The sequence below is a fragment of the Vitis vinifera genome, chromosome 7 (genome assembly GCF_030704535.1).
Source record: "Vitis vinifera cultivar Pinot Noir 40024 chromosome 7, ASM3070453v1".
Taxonomy (NCBI): Eukaryota; Viridiplantae; Streptophyta; class Magnoliopsida; order Vitales; family Vitaceae; genus Vitis; species Vitis vinifera.
The window spans coordinates 11861522-11883907 of NC_081811.1; the positions used below are offsets into that span (position 1 = coordinate 11861522).

General features: G+C 33.5%; 1 protein-coding gene across 7 annotated transcripts; it reads right to left on the reverse strand.

Moving 5' to 3' along the window:
* Positions 1-2283: 2283 nt before the first annotated feature.
* On the reverse strand, positions 2284-15423 carry LOC100255105 (transcriptional corepressor LEUNIG_HOMOLOG). 7 transcript variants are annotated; one of them, XM_002266136.5, is made up of 19 exons: positions 14837-15423; positions 14486-14667; positions 14253-14335; positions 14021-14118; positions 13680-13789; positions 13283-13584; positions 13105-13180; positions 12883-12991; positions 8744-8793; positions 8383-8649; positions 7248-7319; positions 6289-6510; positions 5932-6058; positions 5739-5848; positions 5285-5434; positions 5009-5164; positions 4777-4893; positions 4394-4591; positions 2284-2841 (listed from the first exon to the last, which is right to left on the reverse strand). In XM_002266136.5, exons 3-19 carry the CDS (start codon positions 14282-14284, stop codon positions 2698-2700), a joined length of 2340 nt encoding a protein of 779 aa, XP_002266172.1. In that variant the 5' UTR covers positions 14285-14335; positions 14486-14667; positions 14837-15423; the 3' UTR covers positions 2284-2697. The 7 variants fall into 7 exon arrangements, with proteins under 7 accessions (XP_002266172.1, XP_010652503.1, XP_059593996.1 ...); XM_010654201.3 differs by having other exon boundaries at positions 14650-14705; XM_059738013.1 differs by having other exon boundaries at positions 13126-13180; positions 14837-15216.
* Between the last annotated feature and the right edge of the window lie 6963 nt (positions 15424-22386).

The window sequence follows — 22386 nt, forward strand, 5'->3', positions numbered from 1 at the left end:
AGCTTTGTACACCCTTGTACACTTAGCACATTTCTCTTGTACAGTTAGTGTAATACCCTTGTACAATGACACAAATTTCATATTTCTTATAAGTTATATGTTCATGTAGGTGTATTAATAATATTTCCAATGGTTTGATTAAGAAAATGATGGATGACTTAGGATCAATTTTTTTTTCCCCAAATATCATTATTAGGGAAAATATTAGAATTTTCATGTGAGAGTTAAATAAAATGCATGACATAGGCGTACAATCATTGGGTGACAAGGAAAATAAAAAAGTGGTTTAGAATTGATTAAAATAATTCACAAAGGGTAATCTTGTACACCTTTGTACAATTAGTACATTTCCCTTGTACAGTTAGTGTAATACCCTTATACAATGACACAAATTTTATATCCCTCCTAAGTTATGTGTCCACGTAGGAGTGTTTAACCATATTTCCAATGATTTAGTTGAGAAGATGGTAAATGATTTAAGGTTAAAATTTTTTTTTCTCCAAATATTATTATTAGGAAAAATATTGGAATTTTCATGCGGGAATTAAATAAAGTGCATAACATATGTGTACAATTCGTGAGTGATAAAAAAAAATAAAGGAATGACTCATAATCAATTATAATATTTCACAAATGGTAGCCTTGTACACCTTTGTACACTTAGTACATTTCCCTTGTACAGTTAGTGTAATACAATTGTATAGTGGCGCAATAAACGAATAAATAAAATTTATTATTTTTTTATTTTCATATAAAGAAATAGTACTAAACAAGGTTTTCAATTTTCATTTTAAAAAATAATTTTCATTTTTTAATTAAAAATATTTTCAAAAAGAGACAATATAGAAAATAAAAATTATTTTTAAAAATAAAAAATAAAAACTAGAAAAATATTTTAAAACCAAACTCAAATATAATCTATATAATTTTTAACTACTTGTTTTCATCTAAAATAAGTAAATATACATTTCAACCATTTTATATAAGAAAAATTCAATCTCTATTATGTATTGATATAATCCACTTCTAAAATTAGGTTATATGAAAACATTTTAATTGAATACTTAAAATAAAAACTTTCCGTCCATCCTCTTTCTTTCTTTTTCTTTTTCTTATTTTAATAAATTTTCAATTAATTCAAATCATTAAAATAAATCCTTAATAAACAAATTTGTAACATTTCATATAACTTATTACTAAAAGTCATGTTCAAAAAGTTATTAAAATAAGGAAGAAAGAAGATTAAAAAAAATTAAACCTTTTATTTTATAATAGTAAAAAAAACTTTAAAATACTTTTTAATATCAAAAAAATAAAATAGTGAATATATTTATTTTAAATAGTATTTTAATCATTAAATTATTTACTTCTAAAATATAAAAGATAAAAATAAATATAAAATGTAATTTTTATTTATTTAAATTAATATTTTTTTAGAAAGTATTTTCCAAAATATTCTTTGAATCATTAATATAATTTTTGTTTATTTATAATTTAAAAATAAAAAAATAATGTTGATTTTTTAATTATTTATGAAAGAGTTTAAAAAAATAATGAAAAATCTAAAAATTGTTAAATAAGAAAGAATAGTGACATGTAAAGGGTGGTAGAATAAAGACAAATGAGTATTTTTGTCTATTCCCATCTCATATCCTTATAATCAATTATGGGTGTTTAATGGACTCTTTATTAATTATCAAAACCAAATGGGTCTAAAGCCCAATTCTCCCAACAATCAATGAATCAAACATTATGATCCGTTTATAAATAATTCTAAAATAATTTAAAATTTACCATTTTTAAATAAAATTCCGATTTTTAAATTTTAAAGAAATTTTATATTTCAAAGTAAATTTCTGAAGAAAAAAAAATCTATGATAAATTTCAAAATTTTTAATTTTTTAAATTGCTAATGACTTATTCTTTAAATTTATACGATGTTATGATTTTTTTTTTATTGATAAATGACAATTAAAATTATTATTTTTGTTTCCAATTTGATAGAAATTTTTGATAAATTATATATATATTTAAAATTTTTGAAATATATATATATATATATGACATCACCGATTCAACCGGTAACTTTTTTGGAACTTTTTTAGTTCAATGACCAGTCTAATTTTGAAAACATCGGATAGAATCCTTGTTTAGGAGGCAAACTTCGCATTTTCTGGTATTGAATACGTAAAACTTAAAAGTATAATAGAATGATATTACCATTCAAGCCAACAAATTGTAGACGATGTAGCTTGCCATGAGCCGCATGTGAGGGAGTGCATATAAGGGCAAATGATGCTCATGCAATTTTATGGACAACCGAGAACCGACCCCACAACAAGGCTTCAGATCTGGAGTACGGATATCGGAAACCTCATGTTGCCAGTTGATTTACAAACTAGACAAACCCAAACCAGCTACAGAATACTTATAACATGGAGAATTCCTAGATGAGAAATATGTTTACTCTTTTCTCACCTTTCGGACAATGTGCTCCACCTGCTTCTCAATTTTCATCCTCATCAACCAAACAAAATTACAACAAAGAAAAAAAAAAAATTGTTTAAATTAATTCTTTTAACAAAAACAAATTTCTAAAATAATGCCAAATGACAAACCCAATTCCTAAATACCCTGATTGTTGACTTTCCCAAGGAACAGAGATAGTCCCACCAAATATTTTGTATCTGTGCCTTTTTATTTCCATATTTTGACAGAGCTGTCATGGCTTGCAGAAGCAACCATTCCATTGACAGGTGACTGCGCCAAAGCTGCAACTATACTCTCATGTGCTGGAACCGTCATGCACTTGTTCTCAGCCATGTTCCACAACTCCAGAGACTGCAACCCATGACCAAAAAAGAGCAAAACAAACAAAAATTAGCTATATCTGCCTAAGTTGGAACATTTCAGTAGCTGGATCAAACAACAAAAACCCAGATACACCATTGACAATTCAACAGAACCCACTCGTCAAAACCCACAAACTTCTATGAAAAAAAAAAAAAAAAGGAATATGTGTGCATGTGTGTGTGATTAGCCAACTCAAAAATTTTTCAGACTAGTTATTCAAAAATTATAACTTATAAGGTATCAAGTCAAGTTAAATGAAGATGCAAGAATAACAAGCAACACTGAAGGGAGGGTAAGATGGGGAGAGATTATTGTTCTTCAGTCTGTTGTTCTACCCTAGTTACTTCATTTAACTCGACCAGCTTCTAGAATGTAGGGACTATTTCTATGATTCCAGGAAATGGGTACAAATCAGTTAGCCTTCAGTGGTGGTTCTAGATGTTCCTAGAAATTATCTTTTAGAGTACCCCAAGCATTCTTCTAGGGAAACAAACCACAATATATGTCTTACCTTTCTAGTGACACTCTTTCATCTTATATATCTCTCCAGAACTTCCACATTTTTGTTTTGGTGGATAAGAAAATGGCCTACATGTTTCATCCATATAGAAGATCATGGGCTTAAACCCATGACCTTGCAGCTAAAGCACAAGGAATAATAAATCTGGAAAGAAGGCTGGCAGTAACAAATTCTACATAGAAGATTGAAGATTTCCAGTAAAATAGAGGTACTGAATACCCAATGCTCAGCATATAATACACTGAAAAAAGAAAAACAAAGGAATAGAAGAAGAAAAAGAAGAAGAAAGAGAGAGTTTAGAGGATCCAGGGAAAGCTTAAAATTTTGAGAAACAAGGTGATTAAGAAGAAATGAAATGAGATAGAAATGTTAAAAGGTTAAGAAATGAGGTTATTATGAAGAAATGAAAAAAATATAAAAGCAAATATCAAGGGCCCTAGAGAAAGGAAATTTAGAAAAGAATAAATAGGTTGCTTTCATATTCTTGTTAATTCAGTCACCTTGTCAAAGTTTGAAATGTTTTTGGTTGTTTTTGCAATTCAATGGCCAAAGAGTAGCTACTCTAGTAATGGAAGAGGGTTTCATGAAAATTTACTCTTAAATTTATATATGTATAAATATTATATGAGGGTTCTATTACTTGAAGCCCCTTGATTTTTCAAGAGAGACCTACACTAAATTCAATTTACATAATCAGGTTTGGTATTTTTTTTCAATAGGTAAAGTTTTGTCCAAATTGGGACTTGAACCTAGAACCTCCCACAAACCCTCCCCATCCCTTTACCACTTGAGCTAGGCCTCAAGGGCCATAATCAGGTTTGATATTCAACACTACCAATTATATAAGTTAACAAAGTATTGGACAATTAAACCTAACTTATGTTCACAATATAATAATTATACATTAAAGATTATATGCATTTTATCCCTGCCAAAATTGTACCCTATAAAATATTGAGGGTTGCTTGTCATGGATCACACTAATAGAACTTTACCCAAAAAGGAAATAGAGGAAATTACCCGGATTCCACCAATAACCAAAAGAGTTGGATAACTTGGATGAAAAACACAAGAATGGAATTGGCTTCCATTGGAGCTAAGCTCATGAATGCACTCTCCTGAAGCTATAGACCAAACTTTCACCAAGTCTGGACTGACAGATGCCATAAATTCTCCATTTGCATCCCAGCTAAGGTAATTTACCATTTCTGAGTGCCCCTGAGCATAAGACCAAAATTTTAATATTGGTTACAAGAATTTTTAATTAAGAGGTAATCAATCCGTGACCTATCAAAAACAACTGTGATCACTCCATTCCAAAGGCAATGTGCCAGCATTTGGGGTTACATTAATTACTCAATCTAAGCCTAGAATCAATAACAAAATTTTACAAACACAGATACCTGGAGTGAGTGTATTTGCCTGTCAGTTTCAACATCAAAGATGGACACCACTTTATCCATTGCTGCAGCTAGAAGATGTCCAATTCTTGGTTGAAATCTAACTTGCACATTACCTCCCTGTTCCAAAGAGAAACAAAAATTAGGAACTAGATGACAGTAAACTGCAGCTTTAGAAGGAATTTTGAAATATTAAAGACAAAAGACAAGTAAAAGGAAATTTTAGCGAACCAACCTTGAAAACACGAGTGCATGAGAACGGAGATATATTCCAATAACGAATTTCATTATTACTATCACTAAAACAGAAAAGATCAGTCTTCTTAGGGTGGAAATCCAGGGACATAACATGTGAACCGTGCCCAGTATAAGCATTCACACAGTAGGTTGGCTGCATCAATAACCCAAAAAAGCGACCTTAAGCATCCATATTCCATTAAATGTGTTTATATTGTTAGAATGTTGATATTAGGTACGAGAGAATTTTTAAATAAAAATCAGAGACAATTACCTTGGCTGCATCCCATAATCGCACAGACTTATCATATGAAGCTGTTGCCAGTTGAGTTGAATTTGGCCTAAAACGGATATCTGTAATTACAAACTGGTGCTCTTCAGGGGTGCTCTCTCTTTGCAGGGTATCCATGTTCCAAAGAACAGCCTATGAACACACAAGAGAGCTAAGTAACCACATTTTTTTTTTATGATCAGTGTGTCATTTATTTAACTTCTATTTTTATTTTTTCTCAAGTTGCTAACAAAGTAACTGAAGTAGATCCACATAAAAGACTCGATTAGAAGTTGAAGTCCAGTAGATAAGCATGCAAATGCAGACAAAATGATAATATCGAAATAGTTCAACTAAGGAGAATATTATCCATCAATTATACAAAATAAAACGTTTCCTTTGATAAAAATATCATTAGTAAAGTGGCATTTGATCACTATTTTACCAGGCATGATACCTTTTTGTCATGTCCGGCACTAGCTAGAAACTTCCCATCTGAAGAAAAATGACAGCAGGTAACTTTGCCATTGCTGGCCCTTAAACAACCAACTTCAGCAAAGGTGAAACCTGGAAGGGAGCATTTGAACATACTACATTAGCATTCAAGTAGACTCTCCAATGTTGCGCACGCAATATATGATGAAGATTACCCTTAGAAGACTCTTTTTTAAGCTCAGTTGTGCCATATAGATCCCTACCATCACCTCCATCATGTGACAGAAATGATTCAACATTATCATCTAGAGAACCAATATCTCCAAAATGTTCCATGTCGTCCTGCATTAGGAAATGATGCTTTTAGAAGAAATGAAATGATGTTTCAGTATTGACAGATACAAGCTAAAAGATTCAATAGTCAGACAGTTCCATCTAATCGATAGCCCAAAGACAAATGGTGAGTGCAAACAAGAATCAGCTAACCAAGGATACAGATTTGAGGAACTGAGTCAAAAGATGTAGTTTTCATAGTTTCTAATTATGAAATTTAAAAATTTAAGTAGATGTACCAGCAGATTTGAAGATGATGCAAGACCTCCTGTCCCATCTGGACCATACATCATTAGGCTTTTTGGCACACTGTTAACATGCTGGAGGCTACTTGCCATAGTCATTCCATCACCAGGAGTGTGAGTTGATGGTGGAGAGTTGGGTGAAGGACCAACTGTATTTCCCGTGCCAGTACTGTTAGCAGGTCCAGAAGAAGAATGTTGTTTCCTTTTTCTGTTATTCTGTGGCATGATAACGGCCACCAGGCAATCAATTAGCTTAGTCCAAAATAAAAACAGAAAAAACAGCAATGACAACAAAAACAAACTCTTTATGGCAGCAGAAGCTATGATGATGCCACATATTAACAATAAAGATAAAATCAATTGGCACAGAAATGAACATACAATTTTAGTTCCAATATCTCCAGATAAGCAATTAATCGAAAATATAATAGATACTCTTACATAAGGAAGAGAGCAAAAATAGAAAGCTTGAGTCTAAAAACAATCCCACATTCCCTGGTCATATTATCCACACTTGAACCCTAAGCCCCAAAACAATCCCATGTTTTGCTGCTCCTGTAGGCATCTCTCATCCCTGTCTCTGTTTCTCTCTCTCTCTCTCTCTCTCACACACACACACACACACACACACACACACACATACATTTCAACATTCCTAGCATAGCCTATACATACACATTTCCAGTTCATGAGTGTGCTGCCCTGTGTCCAAATATGTGCTCCTAACATATTCCTTATTCAACAAGGAAACATATTTTCATAAGGAAAAATTAGATAAGAATTCTTCTTTACAATATTCTCAAACAAAAGGAAGAACTTTAGGAAATTGTGACACTTTCCAACCACTCCTGTGACTGCAAAAGCATTTATTTAGTATATCTTCATGAAACAGCTTTAGGTTTAGTGCATGATATGAGATTCTGTAATTATGTCCATTTGAGTGTAAGAAAAACCTGCTGCATTTGCTGCTGCTGCAACTGGTCCAGTTGTTGAGAGGAAGAGTGTTGCATCTGGGCCACCTTCATCTATTAAAGAACCAGCTAATCTCAGAAAGAAGGTATTTACAAGCCTTTCAAAAACTAATTTATCCTGAATCATCAAATTTATGATAAAGAAAAAGTAAAACCGAATCAAATCCTAGATCACAAATGCATGAAAGATGAAAATAAATAAATAAATAAAGCAATTACATGAAAAAGAGCAGGAATTCATCTTTCGTGTCTATGTGCACATATATATGCATGCATATTTATCCACAAACATGATTTAATCCTCCCTCTCTCACTGCCTATCAGTTCAAGATCAGATTCCAATGTATAAGATTTTGTGCTCTCTCCATGGATTCAATATCTTAGATAAATGGATCTTATGTAATAGACCATATTTCAACTTCTAGTATTGATAAAAGAAACCCCAATAGGTACACTGAGTTAAATGATAACTAACCCCTTTTCTCCTGGGGTTTAAAGATATTGTAAGCACCTTTTCCAAATCTTTTGGAAGTTCAAAAACTAAAATTGTCAAAAAAAAAAAAAAAAGTTATATTTTTAAATGGCAAGGGAACAAAATTTCATGTTTCAACTGCAAGTACAGCTAAAAGGAAGACAAATATAAACCTACAAATGTCAAAACAAAAATAATAAATTGCCAATCTTCTAGGAATGCGAGAGAGACAAATCAACAAATCCTTCCATTGGTAATGAAATGAAAATTTGATAATTCAATCAAGGGTGGCCTCAACTGTGAAGTGCCATGTTCCAAGAGATGACAGTTACACCATATCTAACAGCTACTTTTGTTCTAGCCCTCAATGCCTTCAATGCTCTAGGCATAAACTATGCAGTGCCAAATTTAGATAGCAATACAAGCTTATTCAATTTTAATTTATTTCTGTTTTATGGGGAAGATATATAGTAAATGATCCAGAGGGAGCATGTTATAATGATAAACACAAACATAAAAGAAAATAGTAACTCTTTTTTAAAGTGTCAACCATATTCAACTTGGGCCCTAGTGCCCGTGTTTGTGCATGTATGTGTGATGAAATATTCATTAGATTTGCTTCATTTTATTGGAAAATGCTCTAACCTTTGGTGAACTTGATTGCACAGGAGAGCATATAGATCCATCATTTCGTGCGGATTGACCATCTTTTGTATTCAAGCTACCCCTGGGTATTCCACACAACCTACGGGGATCCATATCTCCATAGTTAGGTGAATTTCCAAGATTGCTTTGTGCCTGAGCATGTGCTAAGACCTGCTGTTGTTGAGATGCCAAAATAAACTGGTTTTGGGTTGGTATATTAGGCTTTTGTACTTGAACACCTAAACTTGGTCGTAATTGCTCAATTCCCTGTATAAGTCGGTAGAATCTAGAGTGAGGATTCATACAAAGCCAATGAAAATACATGAAAATGATACGCAATCTAGAAAAGTGTATGACTTACAGTTAGAGGCCAACCCTTTAATGGAAGACCAGTGACACCTTGATTTAATCCTGAAAAAAGAAGGCATATGATCACATATTTTATTTTATGTAGAATGTGAAAATTTATTTCAAACATGATTGAGAAAGTTGCCAGATAGTTTATTTATCAGACAATTAGTGAGAACCAATTACACTACTCACAAGCAAGCTGTCCTAAGCAACATTGAAGATAACATCTTAAATAACATGCATAAACAACATCAATAAACAACGCATTTTGTAGTTTCTAATCATCTACCGGAGTGTCAAGTCCTCACTCCATGCATATACTCCCAGCACTTTACCCCAACTGTTGAAGCCGAGAACCCATTTACAGCCATTTTATTTTTGGCCATGAAAGTGCCCAAAAGCAATCACATATTTCAAATGCCACATCAAAATAAAGTAGTACGCCAACTCTTTTTATCACAAAAAAAGAAGAAAGTCTTGTGTCATAAAAAGGTTATGATAAGCTATCTAAAAAAATGAGTCATGTCTTTAAAACAATAACAAACTAAAATAAAAAGATCATCAACCAATTCTAAAAATCATTCAAGCCACTAGTAGACTAATATGTTGGTCAAACCACCAATGTAGCAACCATTGTTATATCTTTACCCTCTTGCTTTAGTTTGATAATATATCAATAATGCCACTGAACTACTTTGCTTAGGAAAGAAGAAGAGACAAGTAGACACAAGAAATAAGCTATCTTAATTTGTTTATGCCATCAAGAGAAGGTTTTCTGCAAAATATGTAAACCAACAAACATCAACTTCTCATGGAATTAATCTGAGAAACAAGTTGCCGAATGCTCTCAAGCTGCTAAGTTTTTAAAATTTAGGAAAGTATTTTGAAAGCCCATGACTTGCATTGCTACATAACCTTCACAACAGATTCCTTTGACATTGAAAAAATATATATTCAACTCAACACCCTAGATACTAATTAATTCCAACCTCACCCCTATGGTATAAATTTCACTCATTACAGCCCTGTTCAATCATTCAATGGGGAGAAGTCAAAAGAGAGAGAACACACTTGAAAATAGATTAGTCAGTTTAATTTTCTTAGAATGATGGTTTGTTACCAAACATGTAGAGGACTAGATAGTTTTAGTCAGTTTCAGTCCATGAATATTTCTAGATATTATTTTTTTCCCAAGATACCTCGGATTAATTTTTTCTTTCCCTTTAAAAAGAATGCATTAAGTGTCTTGCCAAATTTGTCTCCTAATTTGCAAGATATCCGGTGTGAGGAAATCATGTTAAGGCTTTGGCATCTATGAAAAGAAAGTCGTTTATTTCATATTAAATTATTTCATTCTAAAACTCATTTTACAAGAAGAATATATTTGAGCACAACCAAAGTGATAAAAAGGTCCATTTTAAATTAATATTTCATGTATTCACATCATAATCTGATTGTGAGCCATCACTGAAATTCTTCACTGGCAAACCCTTAACTTAGTCGATAAGCGGCAGGGACTTTGGGAAGGTTTAGATTCTGTGTCTTCCCAATGGGAAGTGGTACTATGCACCATTATCCTAATAGACAAAGAAAAAAGAAAGGAGTTCTTCAACATTCGAGCAAAGAAAGAAAAATTGCAATCATCAATTTCCCTGAGGTACATTGTCATGGTCTTACATAACAAAATGATACACTCAAACCTGCACCTCCAAGTAACCCATATTAGTATACAAAATGGATTGATTAAATTTTTAAACATGAAAATCTATACCAATGAATTGAAGTATTTGTGTAGAATTCTCTTCCAAAGATGAGTATCTGAAAAAGTAAAGTGGGAGATCTCTTTGTTTAATACAAACTCCTTAAAGAAGAAGTGTAATCTCAGCTTATCTCTATCAATTGTGAGCCAATCCTAGCCCTAAATCTTAGTGAGAGGATGGCACCCACTCAAATTTCTCTCAGACTAAATCCTGATTCTAATTCTTATATGGTGTAATACAGATATTTGCAATGGGCTTCATCTTTTTCCAAAGGGAAAATTCAAGGTTTCTATTGCAATTGATCGTCTAGCCAGTCCATGGTAGCGATCAATCTTGTCAATTTTTATGTTTCCTTGGCTGCATCTTATTTTGTTGAAAGTATATTTCATGCACATGAAATTTCTAATTTTATTCCAACCAGCTGTGTGAAACTCACAAAATCAGTAAGAGCTTAAACAAGAAGCAGGGTGTGTTTGGAAAGGAGATTTTAGTTCCAAACCATGACCTACTTAATGACAGTTTTTCTGAGGATTATATGATGAATGCTAGGTGATGAGTGGTAGATATTGCATGTGGAATATACAAGGTTGAGTAGTCACTAGGCTAAAGGAACACTAATATCTGTTTTGCCTTATCTCTTCTTCTGTTATTTTTCTTCTCACTCCTTTCGGATCAACAAAATTTCACATTAGAACTAAGATAATCATTCTTTTCTCAAGTTCAGCCTAGAACCATAATCCTACTGGAATAAATACCTAAAAAGGAATATTGATACAACATTATTTAGAAACAAGCATAACAACAGGATTTTTTGGGTGGTGATTATGGATAGGTAGATCACAGTTCAAAGTTGTGGTATTGATAACTAATTCAGAAGGTCTCAAGTTAGTTCGGTCTTGGCATCTTGAATGGGTATCAGGCGATACATATGATATGTTAGCTCAAAAGCTCAAAGAAGTATAAAAAAGTAATGAAAGTCTTCAAAAAAAAAAAAAAAACAAAAACAAAAACCCTCAATTAGATGGACTTAACAAACTAATAAAAAAACATCTAACTCATTTGACATTATTTGAATAATTATAAAAGCACATGTTTGAATAGTTTTATCATAATTAAGAACTGAAAAGCCTAAAACACTACCATACCCATTCTTATACTCGATACTAACTTTTCATACTTAGTGTATCAAAATATATTGGGATTTTAGATTGCTAAATAAGAACTATTTTTTTTTATTTTCAAAGAATAAAACATGAAAAATTAATAACAAGTAAACAATTGTTGAGTGATTTTTTTCATGATTATAATGGGCAATCTCTAAGAAATGTAGAAATTTTCTATTTTTTCCTCCCATTTTTATCAGATCTATGTTGAGGGGTTGTGAATCTGAGTCATCTTGTGAGGGAGATGAGTCATGTGATATATATCTGAGTTGTTGTTAAACTGCACAATACTTGACTCATGTCTCTGACTCATCACAACCATAGTGAAGTCATTGAAGACTTGCCTGATACTTCAGACCATGAGGTAGATAGTGTTCTGAGATAATATTTTAAGGTCCATTAGTGTTTTGAAGGGTTCTCTTAAGTCATAAAAAGAAAAACATCCGTCATTCCCAAAGAAATTAAGATGAGAAAGAAGGAAACAAAGAAAAAAGAAAGGAAAAGAAAACTAGGCAATCAGACAGCATTTCTTAAGCAATTACAGTTAGGAAGGCAATTTCATATTAAAGAAATTCATAAGAGAACACTAGAAAGCATTAAATTAAAAAATAGTCCATTAGCTCTATGGATTTGTAAACAGTAAAAACTAAGAAAAATAAACAACAAACTAAGATAATCTCAATCATAAATTTAGATAGGTAAAAAGAACTCAAAAAAGAAGTAAAAATCATAAATTCATTTTACAGCAGCCTGAACAGTATCATGCCGCAGCAATGTAATACATAGCTCAGTATGGTATCATGTACAGGAATGCCACAGTAGCTCAACTTTTATTCTACTGTGAATGAAAAATAAATACATGAAACCTAGTACTGACAAGATTTAGAAGATAAAAGCAAATATGAGACTGTATTAAGGCCATTAAACACATCTAAGTGACTAGAAAACCTCCCAAGAAAAATCCATAAACAATCTTGAAACTGTCATATGAGATTTTCAAGCCTTAGATCAAGGCCATTAGCCCTCCTCTTATATAAACTTTTAACTGTTGCCATTTGTCTCAACCAAAAATAGAAGGTGCCCAATTTATTATATGTTATTCCACTAACACCACTGTGGACCCATATGGTCTTTACAAAAGAGGTCATTATTCTGCTCATAGTAACACAAAAATATGTCTATATAAAAATATCTCCTAGTTTTTATGTAGGGTGAGGCAATGTTACCTGCACCACCTAGTCCTGATTTTGATTGCAAAATTGCTGGCCCGTAAATTGATGGATCCATAGGCAAAGATTTTTGAGTAGCACCCAAGTTAACTTCGCCTTTGATGTCCTATAAATTCCAGAAAAAAATCACGGATGCATGGTCAAATAAACAAAAAAAAATTGAAGCTAAAATAAAATATTGAGCAAAACTATGAGAAGACAAGATAGTTAAGTAGTTACAGGGGTCAGCTGAGTTCGTGCCTGGATTTGTTGCAAGGCCGCAGACATGCTGCCAGAATTACCTTGTACCAACTGGCTGAATCCAGAAAAAGAACAAGAGAAATGACTGAGCTGTTTCAGCAAGGTAAAAGGAAAGCACTATTTCACCTCAGGTACACCAATAAAGTTACAAGTCTACCTTTGATGATTGGTGGCTGATTTGAGAAGGGCCATCCTGTTGGCATCAATTAGAGCTGGAGATGTTTCTGAATCCATTGAATGAGGGTGTTTCATACGTTCTTCATACATTTTCATGGCCAATACACTGGCTGATGACTGACCCATCATTCCTTCAGAATTTATAGCATTCATGGAACCTCCAAGGGGAGGATGATTTGGATCCCTTCGCTGTAGCTGAGCAGTTCGGTGCTGCATGAATTGCAACTGCTGCATTTGCAGCTGTTGTTGTTGTTGCTGCTCCCTTGCCTTCATTTGTTGTGCCTAAGTTTCATCCAAGAAAAAAAACCACTGAGCTTACTTGAAATATCGAATCAGCGATATCAATCTAGAAATTACACAAAATGGATTTGAGAAACCTCTATGTAAGCTGCGGCAGCCTCGGAATGTTTATCATTTGTCCTCGCAATGAAGATGTCCCAAAAGACAGACCACCATTCAAAGAGAAATCCCCCAGGTGCATCAATTGCTGCACATCCAAATTATACTTCACACACCCACCTCACCACATAACTTGCATATTTCATCTTATGTAGTCAGCTCAAACAAGTAGAAAAAGAACATTATAACGTGTATACCTACCATAATATGGACAACAAATAGGACAAATATGAATAAGGTAACCTGTATAACTTCCACAATCTCAACAACATTATCCGACATATTGACAAGAATTAAATCAGAATCTCATCAAACATACCCACTGGATCTGTGGCAACCTTCCCTTCAGTCATGAAAGCTTTTGCAGAGGCATGCAATTTTCTTTTGAGCAAATAATCATGAATATAAACATCAAGCCTATCAAGAAAAAGTTATTAATACAAGGTAAATATCAAATTTCGTGACTAAGTGGAATAATTAATTCTCAGATGGGAAATCAGAAGAAGGAAATAATCAATTGAACATAGAAAAAATATTGGAACAGCACATACATTTTATCAGCTTCCCAATTACTCTGTGCCATGCTTTGGTTTGCACAACAATTGGAGGAACTTCAAGAGAATATTATTCTAGTCTGCAATTAAGTCCTCAATAACTTCAGATCTCTTATACAGAATAATCCAATACAAAAGGAAAAAGAAAAAAAGAAAAAAGAAAAAAAATCCTCCATTCGGTTGGTGGGAAATTACGAGAAAAGTGAATGAAAGGAAAATTGAAACCATACATTTTCCTTTGCATCGGTTCCGTAGAACAAAATGATCAACTTAACCATACACACAACTTCACGTTTCTTCACTCTTTCTCAGCAACCAAACCGAGGGTAATTGGAAACGTTTTCGAAGAAAATTTCAAAACTGTTTTCAACCAGAATTGGACTCAAAACCATACCGTTGAATGGATCAAAGCCTGCATTACCAATCAACACGATCTCGAAATCACAAACCCTAATTCAAACAACATCAGCAAACGAAAGCAACGGAAATCACACACAATTCAACAAAGAACAGAGAGATCTCCATCTTCTCCGATTGACCCGGAAAAAAAATGAAAAACAGAAGAAATCTGGAATCCGTACAGTGATCTTTGATCGAAACCGTACGAGCTTGTAGCAGTAGAAGAGCTCTGATTGCGATTATCCCCCTCAGCCGAGAAAATTCTGTACTGCCTCGAGAAAATTATGGATTCTGATAGTAACTGAACTAGAAGCGCTCGAACTTTAACAGTGGAGAGAGAATCGAGAGGCTTGATTCTCACACGAAATGCTTGTCATAAAGGAACCGAGGCTGAGGTTCGGGTGGGGTGAGACGCGAGCACTTCATGCCCGTGGTTTGGGTGGGAGTCCGGTTCGGGAGAGAAGTATTCGATATTTAGTAGATCCGTCGTGGCGGTTCGGTCGTCACGTCGGTGAACAATTAACCTTCGAACAAGTAGCAGTCAGCGAAAGTAGTTTACCGGCGCCGAAACTCGCCACGTGGAATGAAGAGTCGAGGTGGAGTAACGAGGGGAAGCGAGGAGTTCGGTATTTAAGGAAAATGGTAGCCAGGTAAATATGAAAAGATCACTGGCGTTTTTCTGCTATCCAAACGGAAAACAAGAAGCCTTTTTTCCTTTGCTTTGCTAAAAATATTTAATTCTATTTAAATTATAAAAAAAAAAAAGTACGATACGCTTGTGATATTATTGTTCTATTTATAATTTCTACTTTCATCAAGCATCCTGTGTTAGTGGAAAGTGATAAATATCCTAAATACGTTTAAATTTTTTTCATTAAAAAATAGTTTAAGATATGTACGAGTTAGTTCTTTTAAATTCTAAATTAGTTATAATTTATAGTTTATACATGATTAATTATTAAAAGAAATGGTAAAGATTCTACAAAGAGAAAAATATGCTTTTATTTTAGCAATTAATATTGGTGGACCATTCAATAATTTTTTTATCTTTATTTTTTTTTCCTCCACTATTTCCCTTGATTGGACTTTTTGTCCTGTTTAATGATTTTTTTTTTTAAAACGATTCTAAAAAAATAGTTTTTAAAAATTATTTTTGAAAACTGTTTTATAATATTTCATAAAATAATATTTTATAAAATAAAAATATGTTTGAGAATCTGAAATGTTTTTATTTATTTTTTAATATTTTTAAATATATATTAAAAATAATTTTTATATCTAAAACTTTATTTTTAACTATTATATATTTATATAATTATTTTTTAAAACAATTCTAAAAAATACAAGTGAAAACAATTAAAAGATATTTTCTAAAAATATCATTTTTTTTGTTTTTAAAAATAAAAAATAAAAAACAATTTCTTATTATCAAAAGTACTTTCCAATTTTTTATTTTTTATTTTTAGAAAGAAAATAGATGTCTGACAAACTCTTTTTTTTCTTTCATAGATACAAATCTCCCTCAATATAATTATTCTTTCAATAAAATACAAATCTTTACTATTATATACACATTCCTATTCTTCTCTTATACACCACACCTTTTTTCTCAACAAATCTTAGGGTATAATTCTCTTTTTTAGCATTGGTTTGTTAAAAAAACATATATATATATATATATGAGATAATTCCAAAACTAATTTTATCATCTTTTACACATTTCTTTTAATTCAAGCTAATATTATATTTGTTCTTGATGAATATATTTCAACACTAATTATTTATATAAATTTTTTACAAATATTTATTAAAATAATTTAAAATGATTTAAGAGTCGAAATATTTGATGGAAAAAAATTTGAAAAACAAATGTTACAATGTATCAAATTGAAAAGGTGTGGACCCTGCATTTCTACTCATCCGCTTCCACTTGATGGAGAACTCGCTTTTTATTTGAGAATTATTTATTTTTTAGAAAATGACTTGGAGTCACCACTTATTTTTGTTTTATTTTTAAAGGGTAAACAAAATAAGAAAGAAAATCCTAAATGTGACTATTTATTTAGAAAAAATGGCATGTGAAAAACCAAATTTGGGTTCGGGGGTCAGGTTACTTATTGGGAATGTACGATAAAGACTATAACTGTCACACCCCAAATTTTTTTTTTTATGATTATTATTTATTCTTCAACTAAAGAATTGATACTCAAATATAGTATAAGTGCTCTCAAAAATTTAAATGTTGAGTTCCCACTTGAATGTGTTCAAAAAGAGGATATAGAAAACCTGTTATAAAGAGTACATTCTGTATTAAACATTGTGACTATTAAGTTAACAAAATATGTTTTGTTTCACAAAAGAAACTTGTACAACATTAATTTACATATACCCAACCCCATTGTTTACTATGGGTGGCCCATACTACAAGTGTATCTAACAAATATATACATTACATCATTCCAACAAAAGGTGTAGTCTTGATACAAAAGGCATGACCTCAAAAGACTTTCAATATGAGCAAACAGCATCCAATCACAGTAAAGCATTGCTCAAGCATTCTTTCCTGCATAGGTCTTCTGACCTGCATCTATAGGTGGAAGGAATAGGGTGAGTTCACAACTCAGTAGGAAAGTTTATAACCATCCTAAGTATACCCTTAAAAACCTTGAATTAAACGTTTAATAACATGCATGATAAACATTTCGTAACCATTAACAAATGTGTAATCATGTCAAACATGTATGCATGTGTTTCTTGGTTTCATCATTGCTTTTCCCCATCCATCCTTTCAGAACTGATAATTTGCTGACTCCCAACAATCTACACAGCAGATATCAATGCTCCACAAGATACTCGATCAATATAATAATGACTATTCTGGGACATCACCCAAGGGCAAGTCATACCCCGTGTCTTTTGGGACTCATACCCAAGGGCAGGACCAACCCCGTGTCTTTAGGGACTAAAACCCAGGGGCAGGACCAACCCCATACACCCACATCGGAGTGTCTTCCTCGAGGGCTTTAGGGACTTTCACCCAAGGACCCACGGTCCCACATAAGCAATATATCAAATGATAAGGCCTGTAGCATCACATAAGCACTTTGCCACCAATAAATTCTCTGAATATGATCTGTGATAATTCCATATCCTTCTTGCAATGCAATCACACCATAAACCATTTCGACAACACAAAACCACGAATCTTCATACCAATATACGTTCCAACATCATGGTAACATTTCAATGCAATAACCGAGATGCAATGACACTTTAAAAGATTTTATGAAATCATAGAAATAACATAAAATTCCAACAAATAATTCAAGGAAAGAAATCAGATACACTATAGAATAGCATAAAATTCCCTACCTTACACCAACTTTCTTTTTGTGTTTCTTCTAAGTAGACGATCTTTGCCTATTACGAGGAACTGAAATGAAACAACATAATTTAGGTTTCCTAACAATGAAAATTTATATAGTTTATTGTTGCAAATTTTTAATTCTCACATTCTCTAATCTATATCCTACATGTTTTCAGATCAAATTTGAATTGAATTAAACAATATTTACAATGCATATTAATTTCCCTAATTAATTACCAAACACTAATTCTTTTGATTTTCTTAAAGCCTAACCTATTATCAAATCCCAAGTGTCCAAATAACTCAATTCATCACATGTTTACTAATCTATTTTTCAATCAAACCAAATTAAACAAAGATTTATGCTGATCTTACCATTAATAAAATACTTAACTGAAAATACTTTAATCTTTAATTAATTGTGATTTTTAACTAAAACAGGTTTATAGCTAATTATACTCAACTTTTACACAATTTTTTACCATTAATTCTATTCAACATGCCATTAGGAACCAAAATAAACGAAAATTACAAAATTAAACACTTGCTTACCTCAAATCTACACTTTCTCTCTCTAGTTTCTCTCTCTAACCCAAGTTGCTGCAGGTGAAATGGAGCAAAACGAGCTGCAGCCCCCCTTATAAAGGGTCTCCAAGCACCCAAGCATGAGGTGGCAGCCCACATGGCTGCCACCAATCCACCCAAGTAGGAGGTGGCATTCCACTAACCTTAATTTTCAAATATTGCACTTTAGTCCTTCAAGTTATAAAAAAATAAAACCCATAATTGCCCATTAGTCCTTTAGGTTTTCATAACCCTAAGTAGTCCCTAAGAACCTAATAAGCATGCTTAGGTCATTAACTAATCCCACTTAACCTTAATCAAAGTTTAATTCATAATTAAACATGATTAGCACTAAACTAGTTTTAACATCTAATTAAGCAAGCTTAAAGTTAAGTACTAAAATAGTCATTAGTACTAGGTGTTACAATAACACCCCTTTAAGTTCTTAAAAATGGGTCTCTACTAATAAAATGAAGTTATCATGACAATTGGTAAGGAAATCAATGGATACTTAGAACGATCATACACATATGGAAATCAAAACAGGTATAGAGAAGAATCAAAGTAAGTGTGCGAGCGTACCTTAGTTGTAAGCGATAATGCGCTATCATGAAATGGGATTAGTGCACAATAATGAGCATAAAATATGTCACATGCGTCACTAAACAAGATAAGAAATCTCCAAAAGCAAACACTGCACTTCACTCAATTTTAATTTAAATAAACTTCTCTGATGTTGGGCCCCCACCAAAGCCCATTTTATTTTTGCACAAATCAATTCCATAAATTCCATCACTTAGAATTACAAAAATAAATTCACGCTTATTTTAAAACATTTTTATAATCAAGGAAAATGTGAAAATTGCTTGCCGAAGAAAATAGTAGCAAATTTTATTAAAAGAGATGAGATTTTTTGGAACCTAAAAATTCTAAGGATGAAAAATTATGGAGACTTGAAATTATTTGAAAACCAGAATTTGGAAAATTATTTACAGAATGGGGTTTGGGAAAATTATCTTCAAAATCAGGGGATGAGGAAATGGGAGGGTGACACATGGCCCAAATGTGGCCATGCATAAGGTGCACCATGTAAACAAAAAGCATGCAGAGTGGGCCAAGGGTGGAAAAAAGTACTCCTTCAATTGATATTAGCCAGTTTATTTCCATTGTGCACCACCACCATTGTCAACAGTGCAATCACCTTTGATCTAAGAGGATGACCAGCAAAAGTCAAAGGGTAATTTGGATATTTCTCCGCCAATTCCTTCTATATAGCACATTCTGCATCCAAAAACCACCCAGCTGCCTTCAAAAGCCCATCATTGAAGGCTCTGATGCCCATTTATGAAATGGCAAACCTCTTCCCACTTTTCAGGTCTATACCACATCCATCTCTTCAACACAGAACTGCACATCTTTGGTTTTCTTGGTTCCCACCATTACGTGGTTATGAAGCTGGAAATGAATGAGACTGATCATTTCATTCTCAAATGGCTGGAAAAAATGCATGTTGGATGTTCCCATGCATGATGTCTATACGCTCACCTAGACTAGAGGTAGAGTAACGAAACCCATTTATATGAACTTTCAATGTACCAAGCAGCTTTCTTCCACGTTTATTCTAGCATTCTATCAGTTTCTCATGCATGCTCCTTTCCTTTTGTACTTGATTCTTTGCAAAATTTGGCAAGGCCCTTGAGAGCAATATTATTTCTACCGAAATAGGCATATAGAGTATGATAGGCATAAGAGACATTGTATTCTACCTTGACCTGTTCATTAATGGTTGTTTCACATGGATTAGGGAACTTCAGACGAGCGAGAGAATCTTGATGACAAGTCAGAATGACGAGACGGTCTTTCTTCACTTTCTTGAGCGGATCGAACCAAGCGCCTAAGGTTGATGCCTTACTAGATTCCTTGGAAGCCTCAATCACAAACTTGCCAAATCTTCTTGAGCCATCTCCCCATGTTGCTATTTTGCTCACTAATAACCAGTTCAACACCAAAAAGTTCCTTCACAGTATCGAGATTTTCACTAGAACTAGATGATCTAAATGATTGAGAAAAAGTGTACAAAAGTTGTGCTCAACATTCTTGAGCATCCCGTGACATAAAAATACCATTATGCAACTGGCCAAATTAAGGATATTTTCTTTACACAATGCCATCCAAAATTGCATGGGCACCACAAGTTTGACATTCTTATCAAGCTCGCTAAATAAATCACGTGATGCACAAGTCAACACATGAGAAGACCGATCCAAATCATTTCTTCTTCCAGAATGCGGATACTTGATTAAAGCCGACTTCAAATCTTGGACTGAATGCAAGCGTTGTACTATAGAGTTCATATAGCAGGTGTTTCCCAGATTAAACAAACCGGAATTGTGGCCCACAACTTCCACTTGATTAATGAAGTTATAGCCATCCATATTAACATTGCTCATGCTTTTTGAACCAACACCCGACTCTAGAGCAAGAGAACAGAGACCTTGGCATGATTTTAAACATAAACATTCGCCCAAAGTGGTTGTCTATGGAGCTCAAGGGGAAACGTGTCATTATCTTTAAATAAGTTGTGGTTGCTGACAATGTATACCCTAAGAATAGTGTCATAAGACGTCTCTGCAGCACTTGAATTTTCAGGACAACCTAAGCTCCCATTCCTGTGGGCCAAGAGTTTTAAATCATCATGCCTACTAAAGACATTAATGGAAACTACTCCACCATTGCCTACAATAAACCCATTACCTTCACTAGTGGCCTTCGCTTGAGCACGCAAAAATGGCGAGCAAATTTTTGAACTCTCCTAGAAAGTTCTGATCTTGATCCCTTCTACTGCCTAATTATTGTAGGTAACTTCTCAACCAATTCAACTTCTCCTTTCATTAAAGCAACCGGTAACCCTTACTTTCCAATGCCTCCCTAATTGATTTATGATTCTCAATTCTCACCATTCTCTCTCTCTCTTTCAAACACAAAGTAGAATGGTGGACTAAATGAATGGGGTTTCGGAACAACCTATAGTTTGAATGTGGGTTTAAGTGGTTGAATGAGTGAGAGATATGGGTATGATGGCAGAATAAGCAACTGGCAATGGGTACAGGGATCATAGGGGTGGTAAGATGGGTATGAAGGTTAAAAATGGAGCGAGATGGAAGTGGTCATGTGCATGGGGCTTCATGCACGTGAGAAATGATGTAAATGAGCTGAATGTGGGTTAGATAAATGGGCATGAAGTGTGGAGGAGTGATGAGATGAAAGTGGCTATGCGTTTTGGACTTCATGCACATGGGAAATGGAGCTAAACGGGTAGAGAATGAATGATGGATGGGTGATGGAAAATAATGAGGGAAGTGGGAGATGGAGATATGGAAAGATGAAAGAATGTAATGAGATGGGGAGAGATGGGTGGTTTAATGGGTATGGAAAATGGGTATATGCATGGGGGGCATGAAATATGGGTGTGAGGTGGGCAATGGGTATGAGGATGTGGGCATGGTGATAGGTCTAATGGAATATGAGGGATGGAAGAGAATGGTAGAGGCGTTTGCAAAGGTTTGTGTGGCCATTGCATGGCTATGCAAAGGTGGGGGGAGTGGGTCCAATGGTGGAATGAATGGAAAGTGGTAAATGAGTAAAAAGAATAATGAGAAAGATGAGTTTATAGATGACACGAGTGGAAAAAGTAGTGGGAGAAAATGGGTTTACAAGGTATTGCCATATGGGAATATGGGTGTGATGATAGAATTAGCTATTGGTAATAGGTACCATCATTAGTGGGAATACCACTGCTAC